Source organism: Mesitornis unicolor, unplaced genomic scaffold (assembly GCF_000695765.1).
Source record: "Mesitornis unicolor isolate BGI_N332 unplaced genomic scaffold, ASM69576v1 scaffold6484, whole genome shotgun sequence".
Lineage (NCBI taxonomy): Eukaryota > Metazoa > Chordata > Aves > Mesitornithiformes > Mesitornithidae > Mesitornis > Mesitornis unicolor.
In genome coordinates, this window is record NW_010180698.1 from 6,373 (window position 1) to 25,258 (window position 18,886).

The following is an 18,886-nucleotide window of genomic DNA, read 5'->3' on the forward strand; positions in this document are numbered from 1 at the left end:
GCGTATTTCAGTTGTGCACAACTCTGTTATCAGTAGAACTTCATCTTTTTCTGTAATTTTAGAAGGACTGCATGTTTATGCCTACAAAAAAAGGGAAGACAGTTTTTTTGGATGCTGTGAGCGGAGGAACAGTAGATCTGGGTGCTGTTGCTGTGAGATGAAGTTGCTCGAGAAGTATTTCAAGAGTCTTTTGTCTAACCTATGCATCCTTTTTTGTTTCTGTGAGGAGGAGGAGTCTGGTCTCGGTGCTTTATTTCAAATGTGCCAGTGTATTTATGCTATAAACTTTGAGAAGCAGCACACAAAGTCCTAATAGGGATTTTTTGTTTGTTTGTTTTTTCTCTGCTAACTTCTTGGGTTCAGACAGAAATCATCCAATTATTTGTGTGTGTGTGAAGAGAATCTTCTTTTTCTTTCCTTTTATTAACAATAGTACTTAGAGTAAGAGAATACTAAGTGCTGACAACTGCTCTACATTTATTTGAAATCATTTTATGTCAAAGAAAACCAGGAAAAAAAAAATCAGTAAAAACAACTCCCGCGATGTGATTGACTTGCCAGGTTCCTGGATAAAAATAAGATTATTTGCATTCCAGCCAGATAAAATAACCTACGGGTAGTAGTTCCTCAACCACATTATTTAGGATGAATTACTACACTTGGTTGTTAACGGAGCTTTATTGCAGTTTAGTAAGTTGAGAACATTTATGTCTATTGTATTTTGCTATGCTTTTTAGTAGATAAATAACCTGATGAGAATTAGTGGACCCTGATAAGGAAAGAAGAGAAAGTCTCTGCCTTGCTTACTTGTACTCTCTTTTATGAGGTTGTTGTATGCATGGGAGTTAGTTTGCTATAGTAGAATATTCGTATCTCTTTTCTATTTTTCTTTCTTACTTTTTTTTTAAAGATGGGATTTCACTTATGCTCAAAAGGTAACAAAGGCATTATTTGTTCACAGAAACTAGAGTGCTTTCTTCTCTGTCCAGTTGCACTAATGGGTCATAATCTTCTGGCACATCATAGCTTAAACGTTACAACAGATGTGCTGTCTCAGGTTTATGATGTGTCAGAGAGAGGATTGGGCCTTTTTGTTTGAAGGAGGGAACTGTTAACGAACTCCAAACTTTCTGTGCTTTTCTTTGCAGAAACATGAGAAATACAAATTGCTTTAGCTTATTGCAAATCCTTGCTATTTTGCTTTATTGTAATTCTTACGGGTATATAAAGTCATGTCAATTTATTTTCTCTTTGGCCCTATGAAGAAGGAATCTCTTAAAGTTTAGCTTCCCCTTGAGGATGACACTTAATGATGAAAGCAGTTGCTTGTTTACGTCTTCTGAGCAGCATTAGCATAAAGACTGTTTTTGTTTTATCCATAATACATAGTTTACGTGATGCTGTAAATTCATAAGTGGCTTTTACTGCTTGAAAGGTGCAATTGTGTGCCAAGTGGCGTTCATCCAGTCTTAGTCACATACCTTTTGTTTTCTGCCTTCTGGTTTATCTTTGATAAGTGGTGTTCAGGCTAGTTTGTCTATTTGCATGGCAGTTCCCCTGTTTAACTACAGTTTTCTGGTTTTATTTTTAGTATAACTGCCTGTTACGTTCTTATTGCTCAACCTAGTTATTCCTTTCTGTGCATTCACTGCTTTTAAATTGGTTGCCTGTTGTGCAACTTTAACGAATATCCTTTTCACAGACTCTTGAGACGAGTTTTTTTTGTACTGTACTGCATGTTTTGTCTTAATAAAAATCTGCATCAGTTCAATTTCATTCTCAGAATATGAAGGCACTGTTTAATTGGTTCACTGTGTTGCAGTGGTTATTTTTAATGAACTGGGGCTTATGTGGACTAATCCCTTTACTGCTGTAAGGTGTTATTGTGAAATGAGAATTTGCTAGGGGATGTCTGTAAAATGTGACCTGGGAATCAACCTGTCCTTTTAGTTAACCACAATTATTTACAAAGATGGGTACTAGTAGGTATTGATTACGTACAGTCTCTGTCACACTCATTAACGTGGAAGCTTTCTAAAAATAAAATTTAAAAATAAGAGGTGTGGAGGAGAGTAGGAGAAATAACATAATTTTGCAAGTCACGTGAATTTAAGTAGCTGTCTATAAAGCTTCCTGGTTTCCCTTCCTCACTGAGCTCTTCCAGCTTGAAAAGACATGGGTACAATTTCAGGAGTGTGTGTGCGTATTGGGGAATGAGTGTCCTCCTCTCCATCTGCTCCCCAGTGTTTGGAATTGTCACTGGTTTGTATCTATTGCTATTGTCACATAGGAGTTTTTAAACTGACTGGAATATTAACTGAACTGTTCTTATGAGTGTTGAAAAATACCCTAACGGCTAATTACAGTGAGAGCTGTTGCAGCTAAAGGAACGGAACAGTAGCATAGAAGTCTTATTTTTTAACTCTTGAGGTTGAACTGTCTTGTAGTCTATCTCTCTTAATTCTTACTGATGGGTGTGAGGTTAAAATTCTGCTTATATATAGATAACAGGCTCAAGTACCATTAACCTGTGATTCTTGGTTGTAATAGACAGTCATGCTAATCTGGTATTTCCCTTTTTTAGCTTTTACAAGAAGCTGAAGGATGGGGTGAACGATTTAGTGAACTAAATGAACAAACAAAGATGTTTGAATCCTCTAAAGCAGATATAGAAGAAGTGTTGAAAAATAAGGAGAGTCAAGTCAAGGTAAATTATGACAGCTAGCGTTGAATCAAATTATTCAGACTGATGCTAATCGTTGAGTTCCAAGAAAGTCTCACAACCTCTCCTGGTCTTAATGTGATTAAGCTGTTTTGGGTTTTTTGCTGTCTCCATTCTCTAATGTCTTGTTTCCTACTAAGCACAAAAAAGGTTGCTTAGCAGCACAATGGAGCAGTTGGGTAGCCTCGGAAGCCAGCGCGTTAAATAAGGAGAATGCTTTTAATTCTGATAGAGTGTTTGCTTATTTTTATAATCTGCAGTTTGGGAGTGTGTTCTTTTATGTGTGTACCTTATAAACACAAGCCATGCTAAAAGCATGCATATTTGACTTTATGAAAAGTCTTCACTAGGGCGCACCTGTTGACCTGCAGGTGTATGTTTTAATAGAAAAATAACATCAGACATCTAGAATCCTGTGTGGGGCTCACCTGATCTACTGAGGGGACAGAAATCTTGAAAAAGGAGTTGTAATGGTAACTGAGTTTTCATTGCTTGTATTTATTTTACCGTTTGTGTTTTGTGGGGGCTTTTTCTTAGTCACTGACACAATACTTACTGAAGATGAGAGACTGGAGTTCAGCAGTAAGGGAAGATGACGATGCGGAAGATAACCACTGGGACACAGATATGAAGGGTGAAACAGAGAATGGAGAGCACTTAGGTATGGTTTGTATAGCTTCCCTTCTTAAATGTTAATTTAAAAGATGTTTTAGAAATACAGAACCAACAAACTTCTAGGGAAGTTGAAAGATGAGCTTTGTAGAAGTTGGATTTTCGGAACTCACTCAATGTTACTTGTGTTGGACAGTTGAGTGATGCTTGGACAACTCCAGAATAATCACCTATGCTACTATTTAGCAGTGTGTGGTTAAGCTTAAGCATACGTATCACTACAGAGCAGCATAAAGACACAGTGCTCAGACTCTTGCAGAATTACTTTAGTCTGTGTTAGTATTAAACAGTGATTCTCAGAACTTATTTAGGTGGAAACTTTGCTTTCAGTTCTTCTTGAAGCTCCTCCCAGCAGTAGTGGCGTGGTTCCTTAGAGCCTAATTTCTGCTTCTGTCCTGCAGAGGTGTGACTTGCTGCAGGCAGTGTGGTAGCACTGGAATCAGAGGGGTGTAGATGTGAGTCTCCTCAAAACAGCAGCACAGAAGAGCTTTTCTTCCTCCTTTTTCTTGCTTCAGCCTCTTTTTATGCTGGTGCTGATTAGGCCAAATCCCAGTAAATCTTACAGTGAGTATTCAGCATCTCGCTTTTAACAGAAGCATTCTGACTCTGATTGATTGGCAAACAAAGCACCAGAACATAGGCGTATTCTGCCCCCCTCCCACCTCCGCTTCCCCCCCCCCAAATATGTTGGCAATTGCTTTTTTATAAAAATAACATAATAGTAGTAAGCTCTGTCACAGACCTCCTTGTGCTGTTTACGTGACGTATTCTATTCTGTCAACCAGATGACCAGCAAAAACGAACTGTAAAGAAACTGATCTATGCTGCCAAGGTATGTGATTTTAAGAAACTTGTGGATGGAAGGGGAGGAAGCTAGAGGGAATACATGCAATTTTTATAGTAATTTTAACTGCATACAGATAGCAGTGTCACAGACTTCAGCATCTTTTCATGTTTAATTAGATCTTTTTCGCGTGCAGACAGTTTCTGGTAATCACACAATGCTCTTTCTTTTTTTTAAATGTTGATTTTAGTTAAATGCTTGCTTAAAGACCCTGGAAACAGAAAGAGATCAAATGTACTCAAAAATCTCTGATGAAAATAAAGCTAAAAAGGAACTTACAGGTAACTGAACGTTATTTTGCCTTTAAGATGAATAAGGTGATGCTTTTGTAAAAGGAGGTCACAGGCTGTAAGTGTTACTTACAGGGAAAACCGAATTAAGTTTACGTTAGTAGCTTTACTTGATTTTTAAAATGCCTGTTTGAGTTTATGTTGCTTAGCTATTTTAAATACTTGATTTTAGAGGTAAAACAGTCAAAGTTGCTAAAACACCATTTGCGAATTTGTTGTAGTATTCTACAACTTTAAAAATACATGGGAAAGTGGTGTTAATAAATATATAATACCTTTTTTATGTAATATCTAGGCATGAAAGAATGGAGTTTAAATTTTAAAACCATCTATTAAAAATGGGAGCATAATTTAATTAGTTTTTAATGGGTGGAAGTTCAATAGTTCCTAAAATCCAAAATGCTGCCTTTAGAGAATTGAACCTAAAATCTTCCTCTGTTTTTTTTTCCTTTGTTATGTAGGACATACTGAATTAAGCCTTATGACATGAAAACACTGCCACTTGAATTCAAATTAAAGCTTGTAATTAGCTGTTGCTTTCACAGATAACCACCAGCAGAGTAGCCATCACATTTGAATGTACTGAGCTGTTATTTGGGTGATAAAATGCTCTGTAAAACGGAATATTTTCAGTTGTTGGTAGTCTTTTAAACTGACTCCTCGTGTCAGCGTGTTTTCCAGATTGATTGTAACTCTGCCCCATTAAGATATTTAAACATACAAGCTTTCCATGTTTGTTGGAGAGGCATAGGAAAAGAAACATGACTGGAAATAGATGGCAAGATAAGGTAGTTTGATGAATCTGAGTCAGCCCTTCAGGCTACTCAGCAAGATCTCACATGGGTAAATCTCCAAGAGTGCATGGTGGTTCTGATTTAACTCTGTAATTACAATAATAAGAGGCCTAAATGAAAATTCGTATTGTGAGTTACAAAACTGCATTGTTTTCAAAGAAGCTATACAGTTTGGAGGAAAGGCTGGTTATAAGCTCAGAGCTGCACTTTGTGGCAGGTAGGGAGTATGGTTGGTGGTTTCCCATCAAAAGGAGCCACAGCCCTTCTCCATTTTGTAGAATTTATTGAAATGTATTAATGTATTATTGCTTATTATTAAACATACATAGAATCAAATGTTTTTACAGGCATTTTATATGCTAAAATATTTCAAATATTTTAATGTTGTAAATTGTTGTCCCAATGTAATTTTCTCCAAATTTGACAGAACGTATAGAAAACCTTCAAAGTCAACAAGCTTCCTTGCAGTCTGAAAATGAGCGTTTTGAAAGTGAAGTTCAGAAGCTTCAGCAGAAACTTAAAGTAATGACTGAGCTTTATCAAGAAAATGAAATGAAACTACACAGGTGCTGGTTCTTCTTTTTATAGTCAGTGGTTACTGTTGGATTTGAATGTAGCTCTTGGATTTGGGGGGCTGAAAATTATTGAAAATTCAAATACTGCTTTCCAGAGTTTTCTGAATTGTGAAGACCCTGTTGTGTTACACCTTCATGTACATTTGTGATCACAGTAATTTTACAGAAATTATTTCCATGAAAGTAGTGGTATATTATTGTAGGACTTTGTCCTGGTTTGAGCTAAATAGAACTGATTTTCTATTTAGTGATTTTACTTTTCCCCAAGTGAATACAGAAATGAAGATAAAACAAGTAAGACATTTTTAAATCTATGAAATAAGGTGGTGAAAGTTGAAAAGCTTGGTTGTTGGGGTTTTTTTCTGGGAGCTTAATTTAATGAAGTTGCTGAAAGAAAGATAATCCTTAGCTGCTTTAACTGTGAGGTATGTTTTATATATAAAGAGAACTAGTGATGTCAACACGGGGATATAAAACTAAGCTTAGGGTTAATACATAGGCAAGCAAACTACTATCAGTAAGCAGCACAAAACCCCTGTGAATCCAGCTTTCCTCACCAAGAAAGATAGAATGTGAGGGCTGTACTGTCTGCTTCCCAGTCATGAAACTTCCTGACTGAAATCAGAAATATGTTACGGACCAGAAATAAAGTTGATTGGAATGGGATGGGCATGTCGTGATCTTCAGAAGTGTGTGTGTGTGGATGGGCTAGGGAGGGAGCAGGGGGCATCATTCTAGGGCATGATGGTAAAATTTCTGTTTTATTAGACAAATTATTTCTTCAAGGAGCAGACTTTATCTTGAAGGCAGCAAGAGAACAGCACAAGTCTTGATCCTATACTGAGCAGTATGCAGGACCTGTTTTTTACTTTCAATAATCTGCTCTGTAGTATATATATTTGTATAGATATTTGACATCTTTGTAGATGGAACAAAACTTAGAAATCCACTACATTAACGTTTGATTTTAAAAGAGGGTATTGAGGAGGGTGGTGGCGGCAAAGTTAAGAAGAAGCTATGATGGGCCATCAGAAAGGAAAGATGTTTGCAGACTGTGTGTATGGTGTTTAAAAATACCACACTGAAGCTCAGCAAATGTGTGCTGCTTATCAGAGATTTTAGAAAAGCCAAAAAGGAGTGGGGAGAAGCTGGCGGGATGAGATAGCAGAATAAAATAGGCTGTTAAAATTAACAAGGCATCTTTTACAAAGCAGGGTGTCTTCAAACAAGAGAAATGGAAGAGTGAGAAATGAAGACCGAATAGAAAAGAAATTTAAATCATGTTCAAAAGATCCATGATTTAGATGGTTTGATTGCTGAGGACTTTACAGGAAAATGCCCAGTTTATCCATTCAGGGCTGTATGCAGTGGTAGCATCTGCAGAATTACCTTGTGCGTCATCCGTGGTCCGGAATATCGGGTTTCTCTTCTGTAGTGCCCCATAATAGCTAATAACAACCTTTTTTTCCTCTGGAAAATGATTTTAAAATGCAAAAAAAGTACCAGAACAAGTCACTGAAAGTTAGTGCAGTTTAGTTCTTAGTTTGTTTGATTTGTTTGCTTTTTTCCTTGCCCTTTTTTTTCTCCAATAGAAAAATTCTTTGGGAAGATGAATTGTCTTCTGGATTCCTTTTAGAAATAGTGATAGTCTAATTGTTTCACACAGAACAGTTAATGAACTGAGTAAATTAATTTGAATATAAACTAGTGGTATTTATGCCACTTCATATGCCTAGAAAACACTATCTGGATAAATGTCATCTATTTATCACACCTAAATAAGTCAAGTTTTTCTTGACAGACCAACTATTAAATTGTTCTCTGGAAACAGAATTAACCATACTTTTTGAATTTTCTTAAAGGAAGTTGACAGTCGAAGAGAGAGAACGCCTACAGAAGGAGGAAAAGCTTTCTAAAGTAGATGAAAAAATTAATCATGCTGCTGAAGAACTAAACAGCTACAGGTAATTACAGATTTCAGTTGCTGTAATCACTTGCTCCTAAGTGAACAAAAGCCAATAGAGAATTAATAAAAATGCCACCATAAGTTTCTTTGAGGGAGTGTGTGTGTCTTATGTACTGGTTTGTGTGTAAGGATTTATACTAAGAGAGCTTTTGCTGTGTTAAAAAATCTGTGTGGGAAGATCACTACCAACTTTTCTTCCATTTGCTGTTTGTACTGACACGACAGCTTTAATGGAATGGGAGAAGTGGGTCTCTAATCTGGTTCCATTTACCGAATGCAACGTTCAGGTTTCCTTTAGTTCCTAACATTTATGTTGTCTCGGTATAGTATCTTATTTCTGTATCTCTAAGCTTGTCAAATAGTGCTGCTGTTTGGAAATTCTTTACTAAAATACCGCAGTCTGGGAATATGTTCTGTTGGCTTGGTTTGGGCTTTTTTTAACTGCTTTGCTCTCCTCTGTGTTACACCACCTCTTTACCTCTGGTTTGTTTCTGTGGTTTCTCAACCTATGGCATAGTTCTTCAGACTAATGTATATTCACCACCTTCCTTCAGCGTTTATGGGAGGAGTATTGACTCTCACTGAAAGATACTGATTGACAATGCTTTCTGGAGAGTTAATTAGATTATCTATCTGGAATGTACAGTTCTTGTAGACATTCTTCAGTATTCATACAGGAAGACACAATTCACCATTCTTGATTTACTCGGAACGTGAACTTTGTAGACAGTTTTAATGAGAATATTAATATTGCGAACAGAGTATAACTGAGCAGTGAATGTGTCTTTGGCCCAGCTGCTGAGGGAGCGTGGGACCTAGAGAGGCTGTGCACAGGGCAGCTGGCAGCAAAGGTGGCATCGTACCTTGTGGCCTTGAAATAACTTCAGTGCAAGTGACTGTTGGTCAGGACTGGCTGTGGTGGCCTGTGACGGCGAGGTGTTCCAGCCACGTTGGCACATGTGCTGACCTGGGCGAGGCTGGCTGTCAGGGCATCTGTGGAGGGGTGTCCTTCATGTAGGAAACATACCATGGAGCACTGAAGTTGGGGAGATGTTGGGTTTTTTGGTTTTGTTGATTTGTTTACGTTCCTCTTTGCTTAGGATTTCCACTGCTACTGTAACTTTTATATATCCTGTGGGCCTAAGACAATACTGTCATTTGGATAAGAAAATCCTCATTATACTTTGTTTACCATTGTGTTTACAGTATTTAAAATGGCTTTCCTCTACGTTTTACTACAGTATCATACGTTGTAATTTTGTTACAGACAACGAGCAAAAGATCTTGAAGAAGAGCTGGAAAGAACCATTCGTTCTTACCAGAATCAGGTATGTACTTTGTGTTACATACCATCTATGGCAAGTAGGAGGGGTGATGGCACTGCAGTTGAAATACCACCCTCAGCTAGGTTGTAGTACTGTATTTGGCTTGGTTTCGTTGGGTGGATTTTGCCTTCCTCCCTCTCCCCCGTTAATGCCATCTGGTTCTGCCTGATACAATTTTGTCACAGAGATCACCAGATAACTTTATTAAAAAGTTAACATTTTAAGTTTAAATGTCTCATCATAAATTATCCATACACATTAAAATTACAGATAAGACCATATACTCAGGTTTTCTTTTTTAGATTAATAATCATCTAATGAATCTCACTTTTGCAGATTACTTCACACGAGAAAAAAGCTCATGATAATTGGGTAAGTTCCAAATACTAAATCGTCTGTGCCTCTTCCTTTTCTGTTATTTGCATAACTTGCTTTATCACGTTTTTGTTTCTTATTCCAACCAGATAAATAAAATTAACTTGTCACATCTAAACGTACAAATTTCTTGCATGTTAAAAATACTTCTATCACAAAAAATAGTTGGAATAATTAAGCCAGATACCTGTGAGTACAGTAGAATATTATTATAATATCGTTTGCTGTAGCAGTAAATCTGCTGGAATAACAAGTTGCCATTTAACAAGTGGGTGACATTTTGCTAATAATAAAAGCTTTTGGCCTTGGTTCAATGCCATTTTAATATTTTCCCTGGATGTACTTCAGTCCTTTTATCTCCTAATAGGAGACATCGTGTCCTGTGAGAACACTCTGTTCCATTGACAGCGTCCTAAGAACGCTGCTACAAAATCCACTCTTACTGCTTTTTCCAAACAGGAAACTTTAAAATATCTGCTAATGCATTCTTCAGTTTCACAGAATGATCTATATAAGATAGAATCATCTTAAAAGCTATGGTGCTTTGGGGTCATAATTTTACTGTTTGGTTTTTTTCTTATATAAAATTTAAGACTTTTTAAATCTTGTACGAATTCTGTAGATGCTTCAAAGCAGCTACAGCCAAAGAATTTAATTTCTGCACTTTTAAGAACCTGCAGGAAAGTAATATTATTCCTAAGAAATTTGGGTAGTGACGTTGCTAATGTCATTTGGTGACATATATGAGGCTCTGTTTCATATACTTAATGTGCAAGTCATGTCTTGTGAAAGTACTGTCCATACACTTCAGATGGGGGGATGGAAGGGGAAGCCTTGGATTTAGGACCTGTCACATTTATTAAGCATGTAATGAACAAATAGCAGTATCTAAGCATCTTGATTTTTGTCCTTCCCCAAAGCTGACAGCCCGAGCAGCTGAAAGACACCTCAGTGATATAAAAAAAGAAAATGCACATAACAGACAGAAGTAAGTGCAGTCTCATCCACCCTGATCCTAAACAAATGCAATTTGGCATGTGGGAATGTTTTGGATTGATGCAATTTGGTGTTTTGTAGACCTGTGTTAATCAGTTGTGGCCCAAACAGGGCAGAGGGAGCACAGTGCTTCATTGGAGTTCTGAAAGAAAGGGACTCATTTCAACATTCCTGGAGTGATAACGTGCAGGAAAGTAGGAACTATGTAAAGTATTGAAATATTTCAGGAAGGAAGCAGAATGTTGTACTGGAACTCAAAGGCTGTAGGGGTTTGGGTTTATTATTGTTTTAAATAAGTTTGTATCGACCAGATGTCGTGGTTACCTCATGATTTTACAGCTTACCTCAGAAGTTAATACTGAGCTGACAGACCAGGTGGTGGTAGCTGAGAGGAACCTTTAGGTGTGAAGTTAACTAATACTTGGAGTGCAGTTTAGAGTACTCATGAGACGAATGTCACGCTCGGAATTGTGACATCTAACGTGCAACTCCAACTGCTGAGTTACAGTTGAAATACAGCACTGTAGAGAAATACTCTCAGGAATTCTTAAGCTCAGAGTTTTGTGATATCCTTTGTCTTCTTTCTTTTTATTTAGGGAATAAAATACGTTGCTTCGTTAACCCTTTAAGTAGAAAGCGTAGCAGTAAACACTGCAGTGCAATCCAGTAAAACTTTTGCACTTGGTTGTTTACTGCGTTTTTGTTGTTTATTTGCAGATTAACTGAAACAGAATTTAAACTTGACCTTTTAGAAAAAGATCCTTATGCTCTTGATGTTCCAGTTAGACCATTTGGCAGAGGTACAGTATTGAATTGTAAAACAGCCTAATTGTTTTGATTCATGGTTTTGTTTCCCAAGAGCACACATACATAATTGTTTGAAAACTGTATGTACAAATAACAGCAATTGTAAAAGAACAGTTGGGTCATAAGTGTCTCTAGGTCATGTCGAGTGTTTTGTTGAAAATGAGAGCATTTGTAGTATCAATGAGAGTAGACTGGGCCTATGACACACATGGTAATTGGAGCACAGTTTTCATTTCACTTACACAATTTAGTTTTAAACTTCACCTGAGAAGATAATTACTTTATTTAGTTTAGCAAACTGTATATTGTGAACTTGAGTGTTTTGTTTTAACTGTTCCAGAGCATTCCCCATATGGACCCTCACCAATGGGCCGGCCTTCATCTGAAACAAGAGCTTTTCTTTCCCCTCCAACTTTATTGGAGGGTCCCTTAAGGCTTTCACCTATGCTTCCAGGTGGAGGAGGAGGAAGAGGTACAGCTCTTAAACTTGAAAATGTATCTATTCTGGATTTCTCTCTCCTCTACTATAAACCTGTCACACCTTTTCCTCTTGCTGGTGACAAAAAGTATTAAAACAACCAATTCAGTACAAACAGTTAATTGGACAATCTCTTCCTGTCTTTCAACTTGCTTCTAAAGGTGTCTAATGTGTAACAGTACAAGGGAAAAGGTAGTTGTTACTAGTAGGTTGAGCAGTGGATTCACTTTAGAAGCACAGATTGAGAAAAGTGAAAAGCCGAACTTAAACAGTCTTGTTTTGTTTCTTGGACAAATGGGGTTCTGCTGAAGTAGACTTACGATTTTAATGCAAACAAGTCTACTAGTTTTCTGAAGAAAGAATACTGCCACTTCCATCTCATTGGTCTGCAGTTGGTGAGAGGAGAGGGTACCTGCATTGCCAAAAACATCCGTTTTATTTGGTGATAGTCACGATACTAGAAAGTTACTGGTTTAGTTAATAGCTTTTCTCACTCTGTTACGAATTTGAGGCGGTCATTGTACATGGAGACAGTTTCTTCCCTAGTGATAAAAGGGACCAGAAAAGTTGTGTATAACGAGCTAAACTCAGCGACTGAGGAGCAGGTGAAAGCAAGCTGTGGTGTCCTGGGTTGTAAGGGAAGAACAACATTGTTCCTTCATATTTGCAGTGCTGATGGAAATAGTATAGACAAATACTGTAGTGGAGTTCAGCATCTGTTACAGCTAATAAAGAAGCTGCTATTTAATTTACTACTTCTGTAACACCTGTTGAAACCTGTACTTATTTCATTGGGAAATATGTCTAAATGTCTCTTCTAGGAGGATTTCACTAATCAACATTGATTTTTAAAAGACTGGCATGGAGTATTTATTTACTTTCATTCTTTCTAAAAAGCATATCCAGATAACCATGAAAGTTGAATCATTTTTCTAAATCAGAAAAGCTTGAGATTGAATGTTCAACTGTAGCTATACTGCACACAAGCAGAATCATACTTGACAATGTGTTTGTGTAGGGACAGTAACTAATGAAACTAAGCTGCCCAGTGCATCTTTAAATTGTAGCTCAGCTGTTGCTGGTGAGGAAGAGTGAAAACTGGATTTCAGGATGCAGTGTTAGCAAGGAAAGAGGCTATGCAAAGACAAAACTGCTGCAGATTAAACAAATTATATCTTTAAATAATGCCAGCTACAGAGCAATTAAAGCACTCATCTCACTCTGCACAAGACATGAAATGGCTTTAAAATTTAAGTAGAATTTTAAGATAGAGATTTAGAGGATGATACCAGAATTCATCATTTCTCTCATTTTTCAGACCCAATCTATTTTAAAGGAAGCTTGCAATGTAAAATCACTCCTTGCTGTAGTTTCTCTTGTGTAGACCTGGTCTTCTCTTATTTTTTCCTTCTTTTTTTTCCTTGAATAAAGAATTATAAAGAACCAGAAGAGTGTTGAATGAAATGTGAATTTTTTTCTCATGATGAGGGTATTGACTTTCAGCGTTCTAATTTTTAGTGTGATTAGCTGCAGGTTTTTTAGCACTGAGAAGATTTATCATGACGACACCAGTTCCTCTGATTCACATGAACCAAAACTCTTAAAGGGTTGGGTTTTTGTTTAAATTGCAGGTACTCTAGATTGCACTCTTGTTGAGCTAAGACTTTTTCGTTCCAAATAAACCTTTTAAATGCTTCCAGTAAACATAACTGGTCATCAGCCAACAGCTGGAGGGTCCTGTGGAGCCACGTGCCTCTCCTGTCTTGACAGTGTTGGCATGCCGTGATTTATTTTACTGTTTTCAGACTTAATGAAGAAAGCTGTAACAGAGGATTTAAAATACCTGGGTAAACAGCTCTCTGATTTCTTCAATTAGGATCCAGAGGACCACCTGCCATGTATGAAGCTGGTAATGAACGAGGAGAGTTGGGTTCTGATCGCTTACCTGATCCCCACAGACCACCATCAGACACTGGGTCCCTGTCTCCTCCCTGGGACAGAGAACGCAGGATAATGCTGCCTCCACCAGGTATAACAACCTGCTTAGAGTTACTGACTTGCAGTGTCTATATTTATATAAAGTACTTTTTGCTGAAAAATATCACAGAATGTTAGGAGTTGGATGTCGAAACATCGTGTAGGTGTTTTCTTGGAACTGTCTGTGTAACTGCGCTGGAAGGGGTTTTTGAATAGTAGGGTTTTTTCCCCCCTTCTGTGCTATCTTTTAAATATATATTGGTAGCAGTGTACAATCACCTGTTCGGTTTCATCATTTTGCTAGGGGTTTGTTTAGTGCATCGAAAGACCTGTCTGGGCTGGGTAACTAATAAGAGATCTGAGAAAATAAAAAAGTTTGATGGTACATTAGCCTTAAATAAATAGATAAAGAAATAAAAGCTAATGTTGAAAAATACTATGTTTTTAAAAAAACCCATTTATATAAATAGCACAGGAATACCATCCTGTTTGGTAGATATTTTCATGTTGCTATGGCCTCTTTGATAATTAACACCACCAAAAATCAGTCTTCCCTCTCACTTCTTCAGCTAAAGATCTGTACTGCACATAGCACTCAAGGAAGACAGAGGTGAATCGAAGAGGATATTGCTGAAATTTCTCAAGTTAACAATGCAGGGGGAAGAGAGAGAAGTGGTCTCCTTTCCTTGACCTGAGCTGTGTTCCTGCCCCATCTTTGCACTTGGATCTCACTGACACAGTTTGTCTTGTAGCTGCGTGGTTGATTGCTAGATCTGATGCAAGGAAGTTGGTGGAAACACATTACAGCACTATGAAATATAACAGAAAACAGCACTCTTACCTGAGAACGCCTTGAAATGTATCCTACCTTACTTTGCCTTTGACTTTCATTTCTGTGCTGAACCTTTGTTTCAAGGCCTCACTGTTTATAACTTGGGCAGTCATAACTTTAAAAATTCTGTGTTAAACTAAAAATCAATGAACTTTTGCAGCTCCTTAGAAACATGAGCAATAGTGCACACTTGGTGGGATTCCTGCGTTTGGGGTTTTTAAAGGTTTGTTTGCTGACCCTGGTTAATGGTCATTTTGGATATTTACAAGAGTGTAAGATATCCAGAAAATTTTTCTGGTCTAAAATTGTATAAAATGGGGAGAATAAATCTTCACTGCCGTGTTTTGTGATTTCTTCAATGTTAGGTGAGCCTTACACTGATCCAGTCCTTCCTCCTCGAAGACAAGAAAGGTTTTTCCCTAATCCTCCAAATACTGGAAGACTTTCTGGGCCAGCAGAACTGCGAGCTTACAACATGCAGTCTTTTGATAAAACAGGTGGGAATTGCTTCTGTGATAACATCAAATGGAGAATCGCAGTACAGACTACGTGTAGTAAGCCACAGTAAGAGGGCAGCTTTAGAGCTCCCACAGACCTGATGTTCCACTGGATAAAAACATTTGAACTCCTGCTAGCCTTGATGCAGTGTTTCCCTTACAGCAAAAGCACCTCTTCTGTCGGGTGGATGGGATTCAGTGAATGACAGTCGTGAGGTATTGGGGTTTTTTTGGTCCACCTTCGCTGCTCTCTGTGTTAACCATTCAGGATTGGCCTCCAGTCTGTTTTGGCCCATCCTGTGAGGCTCACCACAGCATTAAAATATCACAAACCCTTACTTGCATTTCCATGCCACATTTGGTAAAGCTAGAACGACTCAGTCAGTAAGACTGAAAGAATAACAGCAAGATTTTCAGATGTCTCTTGGCTTTGCTTACTGACCTAGAAGCTGCTGAGGTCTCCTCCTTCACACTGTGTACCGCACCTGCAGCTTTTTGTAGTTCACAGCGCAGTTGCCCCCAGTGTAATCACACATTTCACTGACCCAAGTACCATTTGTTTTCAATTGGCCAATTATGTGAATTCTAGTTTGTGGTATCAGCAACAGCCAGAAGCTCAGAGGCAAAGTTTTGGTGACTTAAACCTTATCACTGAACCAGTTTAAGAGCTTAAAGCCTTAATACTTACTAAGGAGTTTTCATACTTATCTAAATGCCTGGTGAGCCACGTGTGTCTGATTCCTCAGACAGGCCGAAGCCATTAAACTCACAACAAACTTTGCCACCCAGTGTTCACCTACTCCTATGATGAGTAGTGAGTTATCATCTTTGTTGCTGGTTTCTGGCAACAGGAGAGAGCACCTGTTACTTGGTGTCATGATGTGAGAACTGAGCACGCTGAATTCTGGTTGAAGGCTCAGGGTTTCGCAGGGAATTGTTCTCTACCGGAAGAGAAGTCTGTTCCTGTACAGCCACTCACATTCCTGCCCCCTTTCCCAAGCCTCTCTGTGCTCCCTAATACTTGGTGTTCCACTGAGGTCTTTCTCCCAGCACCTGGATGCTGATGGAGGACAGGAGAGGTGCGTCGTCTTTACACTCACTCGTCACATTCATTTTTACCCTTTTCTTCAGCTGCTGGCAAGCGGTGATTGAAAAAAGATGAAAAGCTGTTCTCGGTTCTTGGGCCGTTCAAAACCTGCTTAACAGAAACAGGGTTTTGCATAACCTTGCCGCCAGCATTTAGCAGGGCATTAAGCATACGTGAACGTCGCTTTTTAGAGGCATATAATTCCACTAGACTTGGGTGAGCATTTGTAAATATAGCAAAAAAACCGAGCAACAAATTAAAAGACAATTCCAGAATGGTCCAGCGCACACCATCTGACTGCAGAACAGCAACGTGTCTCACGGTTCTGACATCCAGGCTCCAGCTTCACAGCTGGGACTTGGCAAAGAAATAAAGCAGGAGGGAGGGGGAAAATGGAACTGCTACAATAATGTTTAGGTTTATCACTAGGAAAATGCTCTTGTGACCTCTAAAAAAATACTGAAATGGAAGAAGCAGCCTTATTTGGATATAAGAAACTTTGGTAAAAGCTGCAACCTTGTACTTCATGTGCAGCCTGTACAGAAGCTGGAGAAAATACTCAGGCATAGCTTCGTGTTCCCCAGTTGTCTTTCAGTGTGACTGCAGAACAGGTGCTTTTGTACAGCAGCACTTTTTTTTTTTCCCTGCCTGTATGTCCTGATTTTAGAAAAAACACTGAAATCCTGTAAGGAGGAGGTCAGCACTGAATAACTGGTTTAACTTTTGCATACAGATGGACAAACATCTTCAGAAAACAGCCCACGAACAGAACCAAGTGGAAATGAGATGAAAGATCATTCTAACCTTAGTGTAAGTAGCTAAACAGAAACTTGATTTAAGGAAGCTTTGATTTGCTGCGAAGTATTGAGGAAAATGTGGCTCTGGTACGTTGATCTCCTTTTATTGTGCTGGGAGCTCCAAATGATAAAAGGACACGTGTACTTTTGTCACAGTGCTTACTGTCCTGTGAATTAATTTTGATGTATGACTGATAGGATCCATGCTGAAAGTTAACTGTAACCCAAAAGATGAAGCTGTGGTCAAGCTGCTGGTCAGTACACATGGACAGCCTTGCTCAGGATTATGCTGTAGCTGAGGCAGAGTTGGAGCAAGCTCTCAGCTGGTGGGACAGTCTGCATCCAAGGGGCCTGGTGGGGTTGGAGATGTTCCCTCTCCTTGACCCCTTTCCCTGAGGTAGCTTCTGTCTTGTCTTTGTGTTGCAGAACTCGCTGCCTGATCAGTTGCTGGCATCTGAAAGTGAAGTCAGTGCAGGGTTTGCTCCTCCACCTTTCCCTCCGCTCAGACCTCCCTTGATGCCTGTGGATCCCAGAGCACCTTTCGTGAGACGAGGGCCTCCGTTTCCTCCCCCTCCTCCTGCTGGCGTGTATGGACCACGGGAATGTTTTCCCGTACGAGACTTCGGGCTTCCACGCCCTCCGCTGCCAAGTACGTAGCTTTTGCCAACATCTACTTCAGGTTGATGAGCACGAGTGCTTTGTGCAGGTAGTGAGGTACTTGAGCACTTGCATTTTTATTTGCACGTTCTGCTTCTCAGTTCATCTGGGCAGGATGGGTAGGAAAGCAAGTGGCTGCTTACCTTAATCCTTTTCCTCCTGTGAGGCTGCATCATATATAGAACTTTAACATTTCATCCTTTAGCTTTGAGGTTTGCTAGAGTCCATACAAAAGCATGCATTTGGGACATAATTATTAATTGTTTTTCCTTGGAGCTTGCATTAGTGGAGCGAGATGTAAGTGTCAGACTGAAGGGCTGATTCTGCCCGCTGCTCTTCTCTGGTTGACTTGTGAAGGACTAACGTTACCTTCCAGGGGATGTCAGATAGGACAGCCAAGGGCTGCTGCAGCAGGCCCATGGTGCTGGTGGCAGCAGCAGCTGCTGTTACAGACACTGAGTGGCTGTTGCTGTGACCCTGTCGCAGGCAACTACAGAGAAAAGCAGTCATTTTGTCTTGCTTTTTCGCAGCATCTTTGTCTCTCTGGGGCACAGCACTTAACCTAGGTCTGCTCTGTGACTTCTGTTTAGTGAGGCCATTGCTGAGCAATAAGATACGAGGCAGGAGAAGCAGGTTTGTGTTTGCTGTTGTGACTGGTATTAACTGGACTACTCTGATTCTCTCACAGTAAGAAATCCCTTTCCAATGAGATCTTATCCTCACTATCCACCTCAACGACCTGTCTTTTTGCCACCACCGCCACCACCACCTCCTGAAAACAGAGTTGAGCCACCTCAGCCAGATCTGTCAGCTGTAGAGCACCCAGAGCCGCAGCAGGAGACTTGACAGCCACTTGAGCAACATCGCTGAACCCTTTCCGTACCCTTCTACTGGCATTTTTCCTTCTGTTAAGTAACCAGCGTTACTTAGGTATAAATAAACTGCTCAAATTGAAGCTTAATAGGAAACTCTCAGGATAGTATTCTGTAAATAAAGAATTAAATAACTATGAATATTGTGAATAAGTGATTTCCATTGTACAATAGTCATTTTAAATTAAGTATTTCTAACTTGAGTAATCTCTTCTGAGGTGTATAAAATTAAATTGTGAACCATATTTTACAGGTCCAGCTGCTTCGTCCTTGTTCAGCTGTACAGGGAATCTCTGCATGCCAAAAGTGATGTTTGCTGTTTA

General features: G+C 39.0%; 1 protein-coding gene across 1 annotated transcript in view; it reads left to right on the top strand.

The window, feature by feature from the left end:
* Window positions 1–18,596, top strand: part of CTAGE5 (CTAGE family, member 5) — a 24,898-nt gene extending 6,302 nt beyond the window's left edge. Inside the window, exons 9-24 of the mRNA XM_010183159.1 lie at window positions 2,585–2,707; window positions 3,260–3,383; window positions 4,180–4,226; window positions 4,429–4,519; window positions 5,750–5,888; window positions 7,760–7,861; window positions 9,131–9,191; window positions 9,525–9,560; window positions 10,484–10,551; window positions 11,277–11,359; window positions 11,707–11,838; window positions 13,721–13,873; window positions 15,019–15,150; window positions 16,971–17,047; window positions 17,461–17,683; window positions 18,380–18,596. Coding sequence (XP_010181461.1) covers window positions 2,585–2,707; window positions 3,260–3,383; window positions 4,180–4,226; window positions 4,429–4,519; window positions 5,750–5,888; window positions 7,760–7,861; window positions 9,131–9,191; window positions 9,525–9,560; window positions 10,484–10,551; window positions 11,277–11,359; window positions 11,707–11,838; window positions 13,721–13,873; window positions 15,019–15,150; window positions 16,971–17,047; window positions 17,461–17,683; window positions 18,380–18,537 — 1,749 coding nt within the window. The 3' untranslated portion in view covers window positions 18,538–18,596. The remainder of the gene's footprint in view (window positions 1–2,584; window positions 2,708–3,259; window positions 3,384–4,179; window positions 4,227–4,428; window positions 4,520–5,749; window positions 5,889–7,759; window positions 7,862–9,130; window positions 9,192–9,524; window positions 9,561–10,483; window positions 10,552–11,276; window positions 11,360–11,706; window positions 11,839–13,720; window positions 13,874–15,018; window positions 15,151–16,970; window positions 17,048–17,460; window positions 17,684–18,379) is intronic.
* The last annotated feature ends 290 nt before the right edge of the window (window positions 18,597–18,886 follow it).